At 35.7% G+C, this 22,414-nt stretch overlaps 1 protein-coding gene across 2 annotated transcripts in view; it reads left to right on the top strand.

Annotated features, from left to right (window-relative positions):
* The window catches only part of atp8b1 (ATPase phospholipid transporting 8B1), a 77,223-nt gene that overhangs the window by 17,069 nt on the left and 37,740 nt on the right, over positions 1-22,414 (top strand). For both annotated transcript variants that reach the window (XR_015519769.1, XM_087300467.1), the window contains exons 2-4: positions 9,644-9,819; positions 14,167-14,264; positions 20,370-20,483. Coding sequence is in view for 1 of the 2 variants with exons in the window: in XM_087300467.1 (XP_087156593.1) it covers positions 9,657-9,819; positions 14,167-14,264; positions 20,370-20,483 (375 nt within the window). In the remaining variant the exon portion in view is untranslated. The remainder of the gene's footprint in view (positions 1-9,643; positions 9,820-14,166; positions 14,265-20,369; positions 20,484-22,414) is intronic.

Raw genomic sequence — 22,414 nt, 5'->3', positions numbered from 1 at the left:
GACAGGTTTTGAGAAATCACCGACAAAAGCGTGAAATTACAGGCAAATCGGTGCTCGTGCACGTGAGTGACAATCGCACAGTGTGAACTATCAAAGACACCATCTGAGAGAATCGACAATGAGTCGCCGATGCCTGTGAGATATTTGGCGTGCTGAATATCTGGAGCTGTCAGTGATTTAAATCATGCTATGTAAAATGAGTTTTGAATGAAAATAACATCGGCGATCGCCTACAGCCAATGAGAGAGCAGCATGTGCAATGTATATACTGTAAATTTTTTTTCTTTTTTTTCTTAAACTCTACTATTTTATATATATATATATATATTTCATATTAATGTTAAGCACCTTGGGTCTGAGAGTAACGCAATTTCGATTCTCTGTATGTCCTGTACATGTGGCTGAATTGACAATAAAGCTGACTTTGACTTTGAGCATTCACTAGACTAGTGTGTGTGTGTGTGTGTGTGTACCTGCGCAGGCCAGCGAGAGGCTTGGGGAAAAGTTAAAAGCGCTCTTTTTCAGTTTATTTGGAACCAAGAAATGGAAGAAAAACTAGTGGAAATTTGGGCGGAGCACCCGTGTGTGTTTGACATGTCATGTGAGCAATATCACAACCGTGTCAAAAAAGAAAGTTGAGGAGCAATTGGCAATTCCCTTCTAACCCTGGTGAGCAAACATGTACATTTTCTACCCCATAAAGGCTTCTTTCTTGTCATGTAGTTAATAACAAGAGATATACGACATGTTTTTGGCTGTAAGATGTAGTTTAGATGAAGTTGTCGGCGATTCTTCCTATAGTAAAGTCATGCAGTGTGAAAGCCCCTGTCGCCGATCCATCTTGCAGTTTAAACAAAGCAGCGACAAAACACAAGCCCAGACTTTCATGCAGTGTGGAAACATCTGTGACACGACTACTTTGAAAATCATGCAGTCTGAACTCGGCATAATGTTGAAGCACATCTGATCCTTTCTGGAAGCTGATTCCAGCAGTAGGGGGCGCTGAATCTAGCTAAAGGCGGATTCACCCTGCCTTGACTGAACTCTTGGAGTTTCTAGTTTATTTGATCTTAAAGATCTGAGTGATCTGTTAGGTTTGTATTCAGTGAGGATATCTGTAATTTCTTGAGGCCATTTTAGTACTAATACTTTAAAATCTGTTCTGGATGTAACTGGGAGCCAGTGTAAAGACCTAAGGACAGGTGTGATGTGCTCTGATTTTCTGCTTCTGGTCAGAATCCTCAACCGCCCTCCTCCCCTGTCTGCTGTTCACTTTCACTTTCTTCCACAACTCCCCAACCCTCTTCACTTTCGTCCGCGACACCTCCGCTCCGCTCACTTTCGTCTGCGACACCCCTCTGCATCAATCGCCCTTGTCCAATAGTGTTAACTTGCCAGATCCGTTACCCCGGTCTATTCCGGGACCTCGCAATTCATAAATTAAGCACTGGGTAGGAGATTTATTTATTTATTTTTTCATTATTTGGCTTAGTGGGAGCATATAAAGGTTGAAAAGTTCATTTGGATTCAGCTTAAAAAATCCTGAAGCAAGAATTTGTCTTTACAGTGCATAAAACTCAAGTTTAGCTGACAGAAAACATGTTAAAATGAAGGATCCGTCCGAACATGATCGGTGTTTGAATGCTTTGTGGAAAATTTTAAAGTGCATGTTTGTTTTCAGATAATTTGCATTGCAATGCACTTAATTGTGTACAAATAATTCTTGCTCACAAATTGAAAAGATGTTACAATTAATTACAAAGAACACAAAAACAACGTTCAAATTAAACATAATTTTGAAGCAAAAATAAGAATTATTGCTATAAAATGTGCGATTGTACGTTTTGCTGTAACTGTTTTTACAGTGTAGCTAATAAGTTTCTAATCACACACACACACACACAAACAGATTATAATGCATGAGTGAACAATAGCTATTCAATGTGCTTCAAGCTAATGGATGGTTTATGACTGAAAACATGTTTAGGATGAAAGAGCAGAGTGGCATTGGGAACTGACCCATACTTAACAAACATCGAATTTAACTTTAAATATTATTACCATGAACTGTTGTTGACAAAACAAAATGTATGGACAAATTGATGAAAAAAAAAAAACTAAATTTGCACAGTTGAATTAATATGTGCTGAAATGGCAAAGAAGTAAATATATATGATGATAGAAAATGTTTTTAAAAAGGAAGTGCTTGATTGTTATGAAAACTGTGCTGAAATATTTTCAGAAGGCTGAAGTGTTTGAGTGTGTATAAATATCTCACCTGACGTGTTGATCAGGTAATGTCAGACTGAAGGTATGTTGTGCACTTGGCATGTTTAAGAGTTACTGTTGATATAGTTCTAAAGGTTAAACACGTCATCCAGAAATATTTACAAATGCCTTAAACTTTTCAAAAGACCTGTCTGTCTGTAATTCTGTCTTTCTTTTATTCATCGTTGTCACTCTATACATGCATCCATTATTTTATCAATCATTCTTTCTATCATTTGGTCAACATTATTTGGTATTCATTATTAGGGGTGTCACGATTTTGATTTTTAATCGAAATCGATCGAAATTTATGCTCAATTTCGATTATCGAATCCAAAAATAGAATCGTCGATGCTGCCACGCCCCCATGTCACGTCAGCTTGGCTTGCCAAGCGGGAAAAAAACAGGCTTGTTGAAGAGCTTGTTAAACTGCAGAAGCAGGAGACCCGTCGACAGAGCTTAAACCCTCTCCTCTTTCAATGAAGTTGCCGGTGTGTAAGCATTTTGGATTTCCAGTGAGTTATGTTGACAACGTTCGTATTGTCCACAAAAAAAAACACAGTTTTGCAAGCTCTGCTATGTACGTATTACGTACGGTTCGTCCGATAGACAACACCGGCATCGCGATCCTCCGCCCGCCCTCGTTGCAAATCCGCTCGCGAAAAGTACACACTCAGGCCCTGTTTACACTGTCTTTGTTTTTAAATGGCATTTTAGAACGACAACGATTTGACATCCACAGTGGCGTGTAGCATTTCTGAGCAGCGCCTCCTTCCTCTCTACCTCTGAAATTGCACATCACGTGACCACACAGACACAGACGCACACACAGCCATGCGCTCGAGACAGCAGGTCCAGGCAGTCAGAGGACTGCTTCAATCTTTCACTCACTTGTACTTAGTCATTTTAGCGCACACCTCAGATACTGTTGGCTGGTTCCTGTTGGTTGCGCGTCTTTTTTTACCGACGCCATTATAACGACACAGATCACTGCCTATTCACGAGTCCCGCAGAAAAAGTGATTGACAGGTGGTAATTATGTGTGTATCTTGCCTTTATTCATTTACTGTATGATTTGTTTATGGGTAAAACAAAGACCATGCAGGTCAGGTAGTTTAAACGGTAGGCTACAAATAATTAATTGGTCATTAATTAATTAATTAATTATTCATAATCGAAAATCGAATCGAATCGTGCCTTTAGAATCGAAAATGTAATCGAATCGAGGATTTGGAGGATCGTGACACCCTTATTCATTATTTTACTACTGTTTCTGTTAGTCTGTAGTCATTCTGTCTGACTGCCAAGTCTTCTTCATTTCTATGCACTCTCAGAAATAAAAGTACAAAATTTGTTACTGGGGTGGTACCTTTTCAAAGGTTTTGTATCATACGGGTGGAAATTAGCACCTTTATGGTACACTTTTGTACCTTTAAGTAGGTTTAGGCCGATAGACTATGCCATCGTCCATCGCCGATGGCCAAAAGACAACACGATGCTAAGCCGGCATCGCAGATTCTCCGCCCCGCCCCTGTCGCAAACCCGCTCGCAAAAAATACACACTCAGGCCCCGTTTACACTAATACGTCTTAGTGTTAAAATGGCATTTTAGAACAAAATTGATCCACATCCACACCGTGTTTTACCTAGCATTTTATCAAGGATGTACCGCTGGATCGTTTCTCACTATAGTTGTTAATCGTGGTATTCAGACATCCCAAGTCTCCCGGAAGTTCTGGGAGTCTCCCGCAAATGCAAACGAGTGATAATCTCCCGGAAATCGCGCGCCTCCCTCTCGGTCCTCAAATAAGTCACGCACCGTTGTCACCCCTCACCATCGAATCCTCCCTCCTCGCTCTTCAGACACGTCGCACACACACTGTCAACATCCCCCCCCCGCCCCCAACCCCCACCTTTAACATGGCGACAATGCCATTGTCTATCGCAATGTTTCACTTTATACATCGTACGATGCCAAATTGGTCAACATCGCCAACCCTACCTTTTAAGCTTTGCTTTTGTACCTTTAAGCTTTACTTTTGTACTTTTAAGAAACTGTGAGGTACACATTTTGACTTTTTAGGTATTAATATGTAACTTTTAAGGAACAAAAATGTACCTTTTAAAAAGGTACCACCTCAGTGGCAGGTTTTGCATCTTTATTTCTGAGATTGTGCTTATAACAGTATTTCAGATTGTAAAAACATTTTAGAACAAATTCTGGTGTAGTTCTAGTAAAAATGAAAAGGGATGGTTCACCCAATATTTAGTAGAAATTAAGATTTTTAGCCGAATCCATGGTCCCAGGGGATTCATATAATAGCAGTGTGTGGTGATAGGTTTTTTAGGTTAAAAATGAGCACATGCAAACAAGTATAAATCAATAGGCATGGCATGTGTGTCAGAGCAGAGCTCATTAATATTCATGACTTGTCCAAATATGGTCAATAAGGACCTTCTGTTTCTAAGGCTATTTTATGTGGTAATAAATGAGCATGTAAAACCATTTCCTAATTTTTTCTTTACTCATACCTATGTAGATATCAGAGAACAGTTTTTTTTCACAGAAGTGGCACTTTTAAAAGAAACCTATTATGCCCCTGTTTACAAGATGTAAAATAAGTCTCTGATGCCTCTAGAGTGTGTATGTAAAGTTTCACCTCAAAATACCAAAAATGGCTCATTTCCATTGAGTGGTACGGTTCGGGTCGGTACGGGTCACCTTTATCAGGCTTGCGTTTCCACTAAAGAATGAGTTTTACAAGTTTAAAACAGTGCATGTTTATGAATTACAGCGATTTTACCGTCTTTACTTCATCAGAACAGCCGCATGTCAGTACAATTATAAAAGACGCTTCAATCCTGGTTTGTGGACGTTAAAGCAGGTTTATTTTGTACATTAACATAACAGATATCCATCCAGCAGCAGAGATTGAGGCACACTCTTGACAGACACGTGGGAACGGTGGGCAGGGAGAATAGCATTAAAGGCACAGCCAACAACAACAGCTAAATAGTGTTTAGAGCAAAAAATCCAATATTCTGAAAGCTATAATAAATAATCTGATGGGTGTTTTGAGTTTAAACTTTACAGGCACATTCTGGAAACACAAAAGACTGATCTTAAATCTTGAAAAAGGTGTAAAATAGGGTCTCTTTAAAATGCAGTTTAGTGCTCAGCACTACACAGTGCAAGACGTGGCATACAAAAAAAAACTCCACTTCCGCCATTCATCTGCTTTGAAACTTGAAAGATTGGTTGTCACAGACCTCATAGCTAAAAATGTGACATACGCAAAACAAGTTGTGGATAAACATGGGTGTGTTTTGCATGCTGTGTTTTGTCTCTTTCCTGGTGTGCTCTGTTACGCTCTTTACACAGCTTTGTGGCGGCATCCTGGTACATTGCCTGCTTGTTTCAGCATTTGTGTTACATTTTTAAACATATATAATTTAATATTTATACGATTTTAAAGCATTGATGTGACAAAAAATTTTGTAATAATAAAGAAAAGAAAAAAAAAAGAACTAGTACAGAATAACAGAAGTGCATCTGCAGTACATTTAATGCATTGATTTAAACTTAAGGTCTGATATAATGTAGTTTCTTTAAACATGCTGCTATGTTTATGTGTAATATTAAACCACAAAAGAGTGTTGAAAAGGGTGTTAAGCAACACCTCATTCGTGGGATATAAAGAGCGCAGTTAATGAGTTTTTAAATATTTACAAAGAGGGATTCTTCCATGCTGAAGTTTTCCTAATTAATCCCTTATCAAACCTTAGATGGCGTTTCTGAAGATACCTCGGAGATGCTTGAGCGCTCTGCTGGAACATGAACAAACACCTCAGCTTTCCATAAATGCCATTGCAGGATTGTCCTGTGATTGTGGCGACCTTTGCATCTGAGAAATGAATGCAATCCATCATGAGTCACAACATGAGATCTGAACTCTTGACAATTTACTAATGACTGACGTATTGATTTAAGCCTTGTTCCTGGTCTTAATGATGGCAAAGAAACAAATGTTTGTCTTCATAATATTTTATTATAATGTTGTACACTCTTAATTATGATTGTTAGAGGTGTGCGATATTTAATATCTGCGATTTTGTTTTATTTTTAAATATGTCAATAAATTGATAAATATGTCAATAAATTGGTAACATAAACACATAGTTGATGTGCTAATTCTCTCACTAATGATGAGTAGCTTATTACCTGGCTATTATTAAGAAATGGCTGTTTATTAGTACTCATAAATTACATATTTAGTACTTGTAAATTTACATATCTCTCAATTGATTAAATTGTATTATATTTAAATCCTTAATTCACTGTAAATTTGTGCACGGTTCCACACAATTCATTCAGGTTGTCGCATTACAAATCGATTAAGTTAGCTTAAGAACATTTTGGGCCCTATCATACACCCGCGCGCAATGCGTCTCGCTTGCACATTAATAAAGACAGGATGTACAGCAGTACGCAAATATCTTTACATATAAAAAAGAATGAAAATATTAAGGATATATATATAGGACATAATAAGGATATATATAGGATATAAATATAAAGGATTAAAATATTACAAACATATTATTTTCTAGCCTACAAAAATATAAAAACCAAATTTTCATGCCTTCATCTCGGGGGGGCTTTTTCAGTTAATTCATAACAATTGAATAATCAACAGGAATTATTTTATGTTGAGAATAGTGTTTTATTTACAACATAAAAAAGTTTAAAGTTTTTAAGCATAGAGTGAAATGGAATGCGTACAGTTACATTTTGCTGTAAGGAAATGAGACATCATCTGACCCAGAAGCTTGCAAACCTAAACAAAATAAGTTTATTTTACTGCCATTTGGATGCATGCATTGCTGTGGTTTGCAGCGTTTTCTTCCTGCTGGTGTTGAATGATGAGCAGAGATGATGTGGCTATAGCTGTAAGGCCAGATGAGCAGTGGAGGTGGAGTCAGGTCAAACGTCAGACGAAAGGATGTAAAGTGCAGATATCATTAGAATATCTTTTCAAGAGCAGTATGCCTTGCTCTTAAAATATCTCTGTCAAACCTTGACTATTTTTTCAACTTTTCTTGTTTTTTTTTTTAAATTTTATACCTTTGTCATAGTACATCAAAACCAAAGTAAAGTGTTCAGTTATCACTCGTCGTGTGTATATAAAGGAAGTTGTTTATACAATTCTTTTAATTAAATAATTAACTATATTAAGGATGACAGCGTATGTGTATATATATATATATATATATATATATATATATATATATATATATATATATATATATATATATATATATATATATATATATATACACAACAGTTCTGTCTGGATCTCGAATCTGATTGGCTGATAGCCATGATATATTTAAGTAATATCAGCACCTGTACAGCCTCTTTACCCTTTGTGTATTACTCCGCCCACAATCAACCAGCAAAAAGCAGACACTACAGATATAAAGTTTAAAAGATGCTTGCTCAACTGTTTAACTGTCAGCTTATGATTTGAATCCAAGGCAGAAGAAAGTAGTTCCTTATACAAAAAGGTTTTTGAGACTCTCCATGTTTGATTTTGTTTTTAGATACACAATTATGCCGTCAAACTGTTGTATAAAGCAGTGCGATATGGCTGTATATCGGCACTGGTGGGGGCACTAAGGCACTTGGCCTGCGGCCTCGTGCCGATATACAGCCATATCGCACTGCTACTCGTGTGAAATTGCTCATATATATATATATATATATATATATATATATATATATATATATATATATATATATATATATATATATATATATATATATATATATATATATATATATATGTGTGTGTGTGTGTGTTTGTACACTAACTGACAGAAGTCTTGGCGTTGAACCCAGTTGTTAGAGCAACAAATAATAACTTGTAGTTGATCATTTGGAAAAGTGGCAGAAGGTGGATTATTCTGCTGAATCATCTGTTGATCTGCATCCCAATCATCACCAATACTGCAGAAGACCTACTAGAACCCACATGGAGCCAAGATTCCCACAGAAATCAGTCAAGTTTGGTGAAGGAGAAATCATGGTTTGGGGTTACATTCAGTATGGGGGAGTGTGAGAGATCTGCAGAGTGGATGATCAACATCAACAGCCTGAGGTATCAAGACATTTGTGCTGCCCATTACATTACAAACCACAGGAGAGGGTGAATTCTCCAGCAGGATAGCGCTCCTTCTCATACTTCAGCCTCCACATCAAAGCTCCTGAAAGCAAAGAAGATCAAGGTTCTCCAGGATTGGCCAGCCCAGTCACCAGACATGAACAATATTGAGCATGTCTGGGGTAAGATAGAGGAGGCAATGAAGATGAACCCAAAGAATCTTAATGAACTCTGGGAGTCCTGCAGGAACGCTTTCTTTGCCATTCCAGATGACTATTAATCAGTGATGTGAGTCAGTGCAGAGATGTATGATGCAGTCCTTCAAGCTCATGATGGAGTCAGACACAATATTCATTCTGTCTCCACTGCAGCAGGACTTTATATTCTATACTGGACATTATTTCTGTTCAGTGATGAGACTTTTGTTTAAGCAAAGTCAGACCTTACTAATTAAATAAAAAAATATCAGGGTATGATCATATTTTATTTAAATCAAATAAGCGTAAACTGAATAGGCAACAAGACTTTTGCCAGGTAGTGTATGTGCATGTTTATATATATATATATATATATATATATATATATATATATATATATATATATATATATATATATATATATATATATATATATATATATATATATATAGTTTCTGTGTTACAGTGTGTGTAGTGGAAAATGTGAGTTTTTCTGCATGGCTTTAGCAAACCAAATCATTGTTTTGACATGTTGCTTGACAACACGCAAATCTGCCAATTATTTGGTTTCTTTGTTGTTTATGTGCATGCTCAAAACCTGAAAGTCAGCATGAAACTGAAATCATGATCTTGTTATTTGCTGTTTTTTTGTTTTGTTTTGTTTTTTACAGTGTATGAGTGACATTGCTTTTTGAATAAGCGCAAATGTAGGCGGGGCTTGGTTTTGTTTATAGAGAACTGATTGGATGATTTTGGTAGCTTTTGGATTGGTGAACCAATTGGAGAACATATATTCATGGATAAATTATTAATAAATAGTACTGTAATACTGCAAATAAGTATTGTAAATGTGTTGTAAAAATCTAGCATTTTGGAAATATTTGGAAAAAAAAGGCTAATAATTGTTTCTTCCAATCTAAGCTAAGAAAGTCAGCTTTAAAAATGAATGTAAAAATGTAATGAATGTCAATTAAATATTATCCATTTTGAGGTAATGTCTCTGTATCTGTGCAGTGGGTGTCTCAGGATGAACTCTCGATCGAGAGCCGATTCCCAGGGCTCCCTGGACGAGCCGGACGATGAGGTTATGCCATACAGTGATGATGAGACGGACGCAGAGTTAGAAGATGAACTGGATCAAAGTGTAGACCAGCTGCCAGAACCAGAAACCAGACCTGCGCCTGCAGTTGGTGAGTTTGAAGGCCTTTTGCACAAAATCAGTTCAACAAACTCTGGGTTTCAGTTGACTAAACATTGTAAACCTGGTTAAGAGTAGGCATGAGTAGATTCTGACGGTATATATCAGTTTCACTGCATCACTGTGTTTACTGCTCTAAAATATGTCCTTTTTAAATGTCTGGGTAAAAAGATTGCCACTTTTTCCCATTGAAGACAATATCATTTATTTGAAGAAACATTTATAATATTTTTGGGCTGTAAACATGTCAGGCTAAATAATTAAAATAAACCATTTACTTCTGCTGTCTTTATTAGTTTCAAAAACACAGATTTCTTTACTACTTGAAATGGTGTCTTTGGAGATCTGTCTTTTCTTTGGCTATAATGTAAGCCACTGCACTGTTCAGGTCAAGGCTTGGATGTTGGTTTATAGGCGATTTGTTTGTCAGATGTTGTCATGAGTCGTGAGCTGAACAGAACACTTTTGATGTGGAGGCTCCTTTTCTGCTGAAGGTACTTTTGCCATTAAAAACTAAATCAAAGAGCCATTAAAACACATTAAACATTTACATGTACCTAAGGAATGGTATAACATACAATATTAAATTTTCTAAATCACATTAAATCTTAAAACTGGTTATATTCACATGCCTTATTACGATCAGGTTAAGTGGTTCCACTAGGATTCATAAATACTTTCTCTTAAATTTAAATTCATTAGTTCATTTTCCTTGGCTTAGTCCCTTATTTATCAGGGGTCACCACAGCGGAGGGAACCGCCAACTGTTCTGACATATGTTTTACACAGCGAATGCCTTTCCAGCAGCAACCCAGCACTGAGACACACACACACACTATGGACAATTTAGTTCATCCAATTCCCCTATAGTGCATGTGTTTGGACTGTGGGGGAAACCGGAGCACCCGGAGAAAACCCACGCCAACAGGGGGAGAACATACAAACTCCAGACAGAAACACCAACTGACCCAGCAAGGACTCGAACTAGCAACCTTTTTGCTGTGAGACCACAGTGCTAACCGCTGAGCCACCGTGCCATCGCGTTAATGTAAATTTAATTGACAAATCAAAAAGTTTTTAGTAAAATATAGTCTTTCGACATAATAAAAGTATTATATATATAATATAAATCAATTATTGACAAAAGACAATTTTGACTGAAAAATGCTTTTAGTGTAAAAACGTTTAATTTAATTTGGCAAAAAAAATAGATTCTTAGTGACTAAAGGCTCCTACACACTGGAACGCTTTTCGTTTGCGTTTATCGTCAACGTTTTACGAGACGTTTTTTCCGTATTCAAACTCAATAGATTTTCACTGGTGTCGAGCAGAAAAGCATGCAAAATCACTACTTGACGTTAGATGACGCTACACAACTTTAAGCTTCTTACACCTGCTTATAACACAGAAGAAGAGGTGGAGATGAAGTTCACACGCTTGTTATTAAAGTTACTGGTGACTCGAACAAACATGAATGTTCGCTTCCAAGTGCTGTTTACTGTAACTTCAGCAGCTCCGTGCACGTGAACAAAATTGCCGATCTGATTGGTGGAGAAGGTTTGGACGCGGCACGTCAAAACAAAAAAACGAGCATGAGGCGTTTTTTTTTTTTTAATGACGCTTTTGTGTCTGATGTTTTGGGCGTCACACGCCCGTTATTTAGTCGCAAGGCGTTAAACGTCGACGGAAAATGCGAGCAAAAAACGTCTCTGTGGGCGCTGGCCTTAAAAGTGTTTTTTATTGCATCAGACTTTGAATGTCACTTTACTCACAGCTGATTGGTCCAGTTTGGATTTGTCATCTTTAACGCAAAATAAATAAATACATTTTCACATTTCTGGGTTTCTCAGCAGCGGAAGTGGTCATAGCTGGGTAACCGTAGAGCACAGTAAATGGGAGAGTACAACAAAATCCTATTTGCTGAAACAATAAAAGAAAAACTACACGATGGTGTTATCAAGACTTTTAGAAAAAGAGCAAAAATAGTGTGAGACGGCAGCCAGAAGAGAGAACAACGTCAAATTTTGCTGTCGCTGCATTACAGACGCCTCACATAAGTGGTAATTTTAATTTTATTTTATGCTATGATATAATACTTGCGTAAATACATTTCAAGAGTTCACGCTTAGCTGATGCGTGTTAAGGTAAATGCATGTTTGGCATGCTGTCCCGGGAGAGATCCTTAAGCTCTGAGGATTCTTGAACCTAAAGCCTCTTCCACACGGGGCGTCAGCTTCGACGCTTCCCATTCACGTTGAATAGGTGACGTCAGGGGTTGCTGAACTGCATTGTGGATCTGTCTGCGCCGATTCAGTGGCGTTGCTCGCTGCAGAAGTTGGGACTTTCTCAACTTTTCAAGCACTGACGAAAGCGTCAGCCAATCAGATTACTGTATGCAAATACACCAGCTCAGACAATAGCTGATTGCTGTCTAATTTTATTGGCTGACGCTGCTATGACGATCGCGTCAGCCCCAACTTCAGACACGCTCTGTCAAGCATTGATGCTGAAGCCCCGTGTGAATGGGGCGTGATGCTTCCTCCAGGGAGCTCAAGAAGCTCTCGAGAGATCTTCCCCGTTATTAAGCTAGGAATGAGGGGAAGGAGTCAGGGTGGAAAGGGGGTTTCTTCAAAAACAATGATGGCTAAGGTAAGGAAAGCAGAGCATTTATGTGCGTTTGGGTTCATCTGATTGGTTGGTTGTGATTGTTGATAAGAGACCAGCCGTGGTCGATAATAAGCACATGATCCTCTCTAAATTTGTTTTTATAAAACTTCATAAATGTATATACATCTTTAAGATGAATTTAAGATGCTGATCAGACCATTAAATGCATCATAACGGTCTTGTGAAAAGTGTCCGTCCTGCACCTAGTCATTTAGCGCAAGTTGCATCAAAACAACCCACATATTTAAGCCTAAAAAAACTCAAGCTGCATCCAATATCGCATACTATTCAGTAGCTACTGCACTTGAGTTTGAGTTTGTTAGAAAAGTACGATCTACAAGTATGAATGTCAGTGGTATGAATGGAACTCGTATACTACATCCGCCATTTTGTCATGATTACGTGACCTATTGTCAGTTGCGTCGCTTTATGCTGCGTTCACTCCAGACGCGGAACGCTCATCAAGCTCAAGTGATTTATATGTTAATTCAATGCAAACGCACGAATAGACATCCTGCAGCGGGATACGCGCGAATGGCACGGCGCGAATGACACAAATTGCGTGAATGGTGCAATGCGAATGACGCGCCTCGAATTTAGTGTTTTGCATGTTTGGCACAAATCTCTCGAGTTCGAAAATCTGAACTTCAGCAGACATTCGCGCCGCGTTAACCAATCAGGAGCTTGCTCTTGTGGGGGCGTGATTGTGACGTACCGCCTGTTGTCAGTGTTCTGGGAGAAATCCTCCAGCCGACACCGACAAAATGTTCATCAAACTGGGCTTGGCTCAGTCAGAAGCCCTGCTGAAAGCCTCCGTCATCCAGGCTCAGTTTCTGGAGTTTATGTGCTCACAGAGCTGGATGCACCTCTGAAAGAATCTAGTGGACTTGGAAACGGCCCTAAACGTATCGACGCTGTTTTTCAGCCATCATAAAGCACATAAACACTGTTATTTTCTTCATAAATCCATGTTAGCCTTTTAGCAACGAAGCTAGAGTCACCAGGCAGACAGAAGCCCTGCCCATTACACGAATCCGCGTCTGTTCTGTAATTAATTTGAAGCGCGAATGAAGCGGATTTGACGCGCGAATGAAGCAAGTAAACTCAAATGTTCATGCGGCTATTTGCGCGCGAATATCGCATTTTATCCGCACGTTCCGCATCTGCTGTGAACGCAGCATTACTCCCATTCATGAATTCTCTCGTGGTGCATCATGGGCAGGGCCAGACGGAATTTGCGGAAGTTTTTTGCTATTTCTGCTGAGAATTTTGGTAAAAATCTGCAGATTTCTTCTGAATTATTTTGGGAGTATCCAGCAGAGTATCATAACTAAAACCTTAATATATTAAATAAAAAGTAATAAATTACTGAATAAAAACGGAATAAATTTAGATTTACACATTTACTCAAGTAAATAAACACAATTAATGATGGGCTAAAAATCTGCAGAAATCTGCGGAAATCTGCGAAAAATCAGCGAAATTCTGCGCGCGCAGATTCCTTGTGGGCCTAGCCATGGGATAGCGTAGCGTGCATCGGATGCACACTTCAGAATCTTGCCGGAAGTAGTAGGTCATTCGGGTACTTCTCGCATACAGTTTATTCTAACTAAATGCAAACTTACCTGAGTTAAACTATTTTGAATCTAATGATTTTTGTTTCCTTGTTCAGAGGCCGGTTGGAGCGTCCGGGCGAATGACAGGGAATATTGCAAACGGCCAGAGTTTCAGAAGAAGGTCTTTCTGTGCATCAAGAAAAGCAGATACTCTGTAAGTGAATCCATCATTGTTTACAGTGAAACTCCAATCACCCATATCGCACGCTAATTGGTTCACTCATGTTACCAAAGCCGTTTTACTGGAAAGAATTGTACAGTAATGACAGTAAAACAGTGAAATACTATCATCATTTAAAGTAACTACTTTGTTTTTAAATATGTTGTAGAATAAAATGTATTCATGTGATTCAGTGGTGAATGTTCAACATCTAGATTGTCACATTATCCTTCAGAAATCTCTGATGTCAATGTTGAAAACAGTTCTGGTGCATCATACTTTTGTCAATATCACAAAGTCAGATTTTTTCCCATTACACCCAAAAAATGACCTGCTGCTTATTCAATCCACTTTTTTCAAATGAGTTGAAACACAATTCTTAAGGTTTGTTTGGAACAACTTAATTATTTATGTTCAGTCCACTTAAAACTGTATAAACGATCGCACTTAACGGTCACACTTTACAATAAGGTTCATTAGTTAATGTCAATTAATGCATTTACTAACATGAACAAACAATGAACAATACATTTACTACTGTATTTGTTCATGTTAGTTAACGTAAGTTAATGAAAATACAGTAGTTGATTGTTAGTTCATGTTAACTCACGGTGCATTAACTAATGTTAACAAACATGGACTTGGATGTTAATAATGCATTAGTAAATGTTCAATTATGATTAATAAATGCTGTATATGTGTTGGTTATGATTAGTTCATGTTAGTAAATGCATTAACTAATGAACCTTATTGTAAAGTGTTACCCACTTAACTTGTGTTGGGACAGCATGAGGGAATTGTGTGTGTTTTTTTTTGCAGTGTATCGTGCAGCTCCACTGCAGGAATCTCAGGCAAAAGCGTCAGATAATGATTTGCAGCATTAAATGTCCCACATGCTGGATTTTTCCACAGTTTACACCATAAACAGTGATCAGAGTGGGCAGATGTTTTTATCTTATCCCTTTGTAGGCCACTCAGTGAAAAATTCACCGTCAATAAGGTTTCCATATATGTTTCTTTGCTCAATATAGAGTTTTACTTTATAATACTTATACAAGTTTCAAATACATTTTAATACCAGTTATACAGTGTTTAACCTAATATTTTTGTCAGTTTGAGTGATATAAGTTGACTAGAAAAGTTTTATTCAATTAAAATTTTTAAGACGGCAATACTTTTTTTTTTTTTACAGTGTACATCTGTCTTTCAAGCAACATATTAATAACTTGGCAAGTAGCTCATGACATGCTAACAATGATTTAATCATATTAGCAGTGTGGTAACTTTCTCAAGCCAATGAGCTTTACTGTCTTTGTTCCCTCTTTCTCAAGTTTTACAGTCATTGCGTGAGTTGGATGAATGAGTATGTTGATAATTTGTTCAAAGGATGATTAATTTTTAGTTTTCAGTAAAGGATCTCTGTGTTGTTAATGCCAAACAGCATCTGTCATCTGTTTTTCTGTCAAATGTTTAATTTGTAGTCTAAAATCACCTTTGAATTTACTTTAAGAACAACAACAAGTGACATAGTTTAGATGGTATTTTTGCTCAGTCATTATACACTCATCTTTTTATGTAAACATAATGAATGAGTTTATTTCAGAGTGTCAGTGTTTTACTTGAAGATTTTGCAAATATAAGCAATTCAGCTTGATTTTTTTTTATTTAATAGCCCCTTTCACACAGTAATACGGGTAAATTGCAGTCAATTGCTGGAACATCTTTACTGGTAAATTAAAAAAATGTGCTGATCACACACAGTGGAATTTCGACAATTTGTTACAATGTTACAGCTTCTCATTCCAAAAAATTCAGCCCAGGCTCATTGGAAATGTATGGCTTACTGTGCGTTCACACCGAAAGGAGCTGGAGCTTGAGAGAGTTAGAACTGAAGTCATTCATTTTCAATGGGAGCCGGCAGCGATAAGCGGCAAGGTGCGTCATTGTCTGTGTGGGACAGTTGAAATGAAGTCAACTTTAGGGTAAGAGTTATTGCGCAGTTCAGCGGCAAGCAATCAGAATGGCGAATATATTCATTACAAATCAAAGACAGCATTAAGTTGTTTTGTGCTGTATTTTTGGTGTTGTGCACAGAACTGAAAATATCCTTTATTCATCAACAACGTCCCTGTAAGAAAAAAAAAAAAAGTTTTTGCTGTCACACTGCCCCCCCTAGTGTTCATTTTACTTACAATCTGCGGTTAAACGTACGTTGAAGTATGTTTTTGCAGTTTCACAAAAATGTAGCAAGAGCCTGTGTTGGGAAAATTACCAGAACAAATTGCATAGTGTTTTAAAGCAGGGCCTGTTCAAACATGATCTCCTCACCGCAGTTTACCTGCAACTTTCCAGAAATGTTTGTATGTGTGAAGGGGCTGATGCCACCTATTTATGTACACTCTAAAAAACGTTGAGTTATTTCTTTAACACAGTGGTTGAGTTAAACATATTTGGTGCTTTGTTGGGTTATTTTTAACCTTTATTAGATTATTTAATAATAACTCAACCTGTGAGATTAAATATTTGATGCTTTGTTGGGTTATTTTTAACCTTTATTGGGTTATTTATTAATAACTCAACCAGTTGGGTTAAAATTTTGAATTTCAACAGTCAACTGATTCAAGTGACACAGAACAGCTGTATTAATATGTGTGCGTAATGTTGTTTTTGCGTTGTAAAGTTTATTTAAGCTCTAACATAATAATATTGTTGTTATTTTTTTCATCAAATTACCTCTCGTGTCGTGTTTTTTCTATTCGTTTCACCAGCACTCTTAATTATTGATGATACAAACGCACGCTTCATAGCCAATAAAACGCTTTCTCTATCTCCCGTGTTCATCGCTACAGTTTTTTTTTTATTAGAAAATGAAACGCATATTTGGGATATTCGGCCGTCATTCTCGCCTTTAACACCCAGCGGAGACATTCATTAATTTATACAGCCATAACTGAAAAATAATAGTAGTACTTCAAAAGTAACTTAAATTACTTTTAATTAAAATAACCCAATGCATTGGGTTAAAATAACCCATAGTTGGGAAGGTGCCTATAGTATATATAAGTATAGTGTATATATAATAACCTATAGTTGGGTTATATGTTGGGGTATTTTTAACAAAACTATTTTAACAGAGCAGCTGTTTGTGAAATTTATTAGTAATTTAAAATTCTTAGTTTAGTCACTCATAGTGACTCTACACTGTAAAAAATGCCTGTTAATCAAGAGCTTCCATATTTTGTGATTTACAAGTGTTTATTTATGTTGATCTCTGCTTTGTCCTCTCTAATGTTGAAAATTCAACTCTACAGTTTAACAAAATGACTTTTATTGACATTTTAGTCTTTTTTTAGTAATATAATGTACAAGAAATTATATAAAGTAACAGAAAATGCATTGGCAGTTTGTTACACGGTTTTTATAGCGTAATATACAACACCAACCCAGACAATATATCATTTTTTAATATGTTAAAAATGTTCATAAATTAACTTTTCAAACTTTTTAAAGTTAAAAGTTGTTGGAAGAAAGATTAAAATCCCATAATGCAATTTAAAAGCATAAATAAAGAAGGAAAAATAAAAACAGGAATCGCAAAATACAGAAAACTGCTATTTAACAGTGTATATGGCATTTTTTGTTCTGTCATACTTTTGGACCTTTAAACACAACTCCAGGAAGCAGACAGAAAATAAAGTAACATGTCATGCATTTTGTTCATAATTAGTTATGCTGTAATCTTTTACGCTGTATTAATCAACCCTCAAACCACTCTAATGCATTTAAGGTGAGGCCTTAAGTATGGTCTTAATTGGTAGTTTTATGTCATTTTCTTATGTCATTTACTTGTTAATCTCCTCCACGTTGAATGGAGCTGCTGCTTATTTAAATTCTCTGGTATGACAATCATCTTCGGCTGGAAAAACGAGTTATTCAGTGTTGAATAACTGCAGGTTTGCAGATACAAGCAATAGACAGCAGTGACTGAATTTGTCCTGAGGCTGAAATGTTACCCTACGAGAGCATCCGCAGTCAGATTTAGAAATGCTGGGATTTACATGAATGGAAATCTGCTGGGTTTGGGAACGCAGGAATTTTGATTGAGAGAGAGAGCTGGAGGGATAGCTCACCTAAACATGAACATTTACTCACTATTTACTTGCCCTTCTTTGAGTTTATTTGTTCTGTCGAACACAAAAGAAGATTTTTTAAGGAATGTTGGAAATATGTAACCACTGACTTTTTAAGTTAACTTATTAGTATTTATAAATGTAAGTGGTTTAAATATAAAACAATTAAGTTTTCTCAAAACAAAACTCATTTTAAATATTAAATATTAAAAAACATTATTTTCTTTCTTTCTTTTTTCTTTTTTTTCTTTTTTTCTTTTTTTTTCTTTCTTTTTTCTTTTTTTCTTTTCTTTTTTTTCTTTCTTTCTTTTTTCTTTTTCCTTTTCTTTCTTTCTTTCTTTCTTTTTTCATCTTTCTTTCTTGCTTTCTTTCTTTCTTTCTTTTGTCTTTCTTTCTTTTGTCTTTCTTTCTTTCTTTCTTTCTTTCTTTCTTTCTTTCTTTCTTTCTTTCATCTTTCTTTCTTTCTTTCTTTTTTTGTGTATTCTGTCCTTCTTTCCTTCCTTTCTTTTTTCCTTTCTTTTTTCCTTTTTTCCTGTCTCCTTTTTTTCATTCCTTTAGTCCTTCATTTGTTTATTCCTTCATTTGTTATTTCCTTCATTCGTTCATTTCTTTTTCATTGCCTTCTTTTTTTCTATTCTTTCCTTTTTCCTTTATTCCATCCTTTCATTTAATTAATTAATCAACTAAAAAATAATGCCTTATTTCCTTCCCTTTTCCTGCTTTTCTTCTTTTTTTCCTTTTTCCCTTCCTTTCCTTTTTCTTCCTTCATTCCTTCTTTCTGTTCTCTCTTCCATTAATTAATTCATTTATTCATTCCTTTCTTTCTTCCTTTTTTCATGTATTTATTCCTTCATTCCTTCCTTTCTTTTAAATTTTTTCCTTATTTTCTCTTTTCATTCATTCATTCATTCATTCATTCATTCATTCATTCATTCATTCATTCATCCCATTTTGCTTCTTTCCATTTCCCTTCCTTCCTTTCTTTTTCCCTTCCTTTTTTCTGCCCTCACTTCCTTCTTTTTGTCCTCCTTTTCATTCATTCATTCATTCATTCATTTTAAATAAGTAGTTTGTATAAACAGCAAAGATAATTTTTTGTCTATATATAATTATTCACATTTTGTGATATTTACCATAAAAAAACACAAATTTTAAACATTAATTTATCTTGTTTTTGCCATGATGACCGTAGATAATATTTCACCAATTTTATTTGCAAGATATTAGTTTGTTTTTTACCAAATCAGAAAAAATACTATTAGCCCTCCTGTTAAATTACAATTATTTTTTTTCCACAATTACTGTTTAAGAGAGAGAGATTTTTTTTACATAATAGTTTTAATAACTCATCTCTAATAACTGATTTATTTTATCTTTGCCATGATGACAGTAAATAATATTTGACTAGATATTTTTCAAGACACTTCCATACAGCTTAAAGTGACATTTAAAGGCTTAATTAGGGAAGTTAGGGTAATTAAGCAAGTCATTGTATAGCAGTGGTTTGCTCTGTAGACAATTAAAAGCGAATATTGCTTAAGAGGGCTAATAATATTGAGCTTAAAATGCTGTTAAGAAAAAATTAAAAACTGCTTTTATCCTAGTTGAAATTAAACAAGACTTTCTCCAGAAGAAAAAATATGATCAGAATTACTGTGAAAATATCTTTATTCCATTAAATATCACTATATAAATACTTGAAAAAGAATAAATATTACTCAGGAGGGCTAATAATTTAGCCTTCATCTGTGTATATAACCAGACTAAAAGAAATAAACCTTATTCAGAGGAAAAATACAATAAGAAATACTATGAAAAAGTGTCCTTGCTCTGTTAGACAGGAAATATATATTTTTAAATAATTAACATTTCTAATAATCTTGCTCTTATCTGTACAGTTTGTTCTATAATGACCTTTAGAGATGTTAAAGTGATGGATTTATAATTTTGGATGTCTTTTTATTTATAGGGAAACGCAATCAAGACCTACAAATACAATGTGTTAACCTTCCTGCCGCTGAATCTGTATGAGCAGTTCAAGAGAGCCGCAAACCTCTACTTTCTGTGTCTGCTGGTCCTGCAGGTCTGAACCAACAACACACCAACACACTGATGCTTATGATGATGGACAAACTATACTGTAGATTATACGTAAAAGAATAGTTATCTGAAAAATTTACAAGCTTAAAAAAATGTAAAACAATAGAATTAGAGTAAACAAAATGTGACAGAGTGTGTGTAAGAACTTTACGAAAGACTAAAAATAAAAAAAAATTAAATGTAAAAAATTTATAAATAATTAATATAATATATTATTTTTTTTTAAATGTGATTATTTTAGTATTCTATTTATTATTTATATTTATTATTATATAATATTTATTTATTTTATAATTTTATTTTATATGTAATTTTTGTTGATTATATAAACGAGCAATATCACATGAGTAGCAATGCGATGTGGCTGTATATCGGCAATGGTGGTAGGCGTGCATTGGCTCGAAGCCACAGGCCGAGTACCTTGGTGTCCCACCAGTGACTCTATACAGCCATATCACACAGCTACGAGTGTGATGTTGGGTTTATACAACAGTTCAACGCACAATCGTGTATATAAAAAAAGAAAATCAAACACGGAGAGACTTTTCTATGAGGAACTACTTTCTTCCGCCATTCATACACATCTGCTGCTGACGGTCAGAACAGCAGAAACCGCTGCTAATTCACCAATGTCTCTTTAGAGCTAGTGTTTGAATGATTCTCTAGCGTAATGTCTAAAGCAGGGGTGGCCAATCCTGTTCCTGGAGATCTACCTTCCTGCAGATTTCAGTTGCAACCCTTATCAAACACACCTGTCTGTTATTATCAAGTGGATTTCAGGTCCTAATTAATTGGTTCAGGTGGGTTTGATCAGGGTAGGAGCTAAACTGTACAGGAAGGTAGATCTCCAGGAACAGGATTGAGCACCCCTGGTCTAAAGTGATGACCAAACAGCTGATTTGGCTCACATTTTAAGATTATAAGGCTGAACGGCATGAAATGTCATCAGTCTACAGAGATTTTTTCCAGTATTTCTCTGTTGCAGTCCGAAGGCCACAATAGTTAACCACGAAAAAGCCAAAGCAAAGCAAACACTAGCAGATTACTGGTATAAATACAGCACTATAACATACAAAAGAGAGAGAGATCGACTTAGAAAGTCACTTTCCTTTTTTATAATGATTTGATCAGCTGTAGTTTGAAATTTAGGCTGCATTTTTCTTCCCTAAGGGCTCATTATGCGGTCTCTGTTGCCATTTTTTGACAAAATGTTAACCGTCTTTGCTCTGCTCATTATGACAGGCTGATGGCTGCCAATGTGCTGAATATCCAAAATTATAAATATTTAAAATAGGCACTATCCTTATAAATAAACTGCATGGTTGCGATCTAAACAACTACATTCTCGACTAAAAAAACCTCAAAAGTACATTATGTTGCCCAACAGCTGCAATATTTGTCTAACTGCAGAGTGTGAAGAGGCTGTATGAGTGCTGTTATTGCAAAATATTGCACGGCTATCAGCCAATCAGATTCAAGAACCAGACAGAACTGTTGTATAAATTATTATATTCAGATAAATGTATTAATTTACTGCACTTTCGTCTATCTGTTTTTAAATGTTTGACTAATAATCAATACAAATACATTCAGTATTAAAAAGTATTGTTGTTTTTGTAAAATATGGATATACTGTATGATCTTCAGTCTATATATTTTAAAACCGACTATTAAATTTATTTAATTTAAATTTTTAGGCTATTATAAATCAAGATAAGACAAAAAAATGCATGTTTAAAAGTAAAAATGTACATATATCATGTTTCCATTTAATTGATCAATTAGTTTGTCACATAATTAAAACAAAAAATATTATATTTAAACATACTATATACACAAATATTAAAAATATATAAATAAAAATGTTCATGTTTGTTTTTTTATTTTATTTTGTGAATGATATGAACATGCTGT

The sequence above is a fragment of the Danio rerio genome, chromosome 21 (genome assembly GCF_052040795.2).
Source record: "Danio rerio strain M-AB ecotype USA chromosome 21, GRCz13ab, whole genome shotgun sequence".
NCBI lineage: Eukaryota > Metazoa > Chordata > Actinopteri > Cypriniformes > Danionidae > Danio > Danio rerio.
Note: the sequence above shows the minus strand (reverse complement) of the source record. Positions and strands in the feature narration are given on the sequence as shown.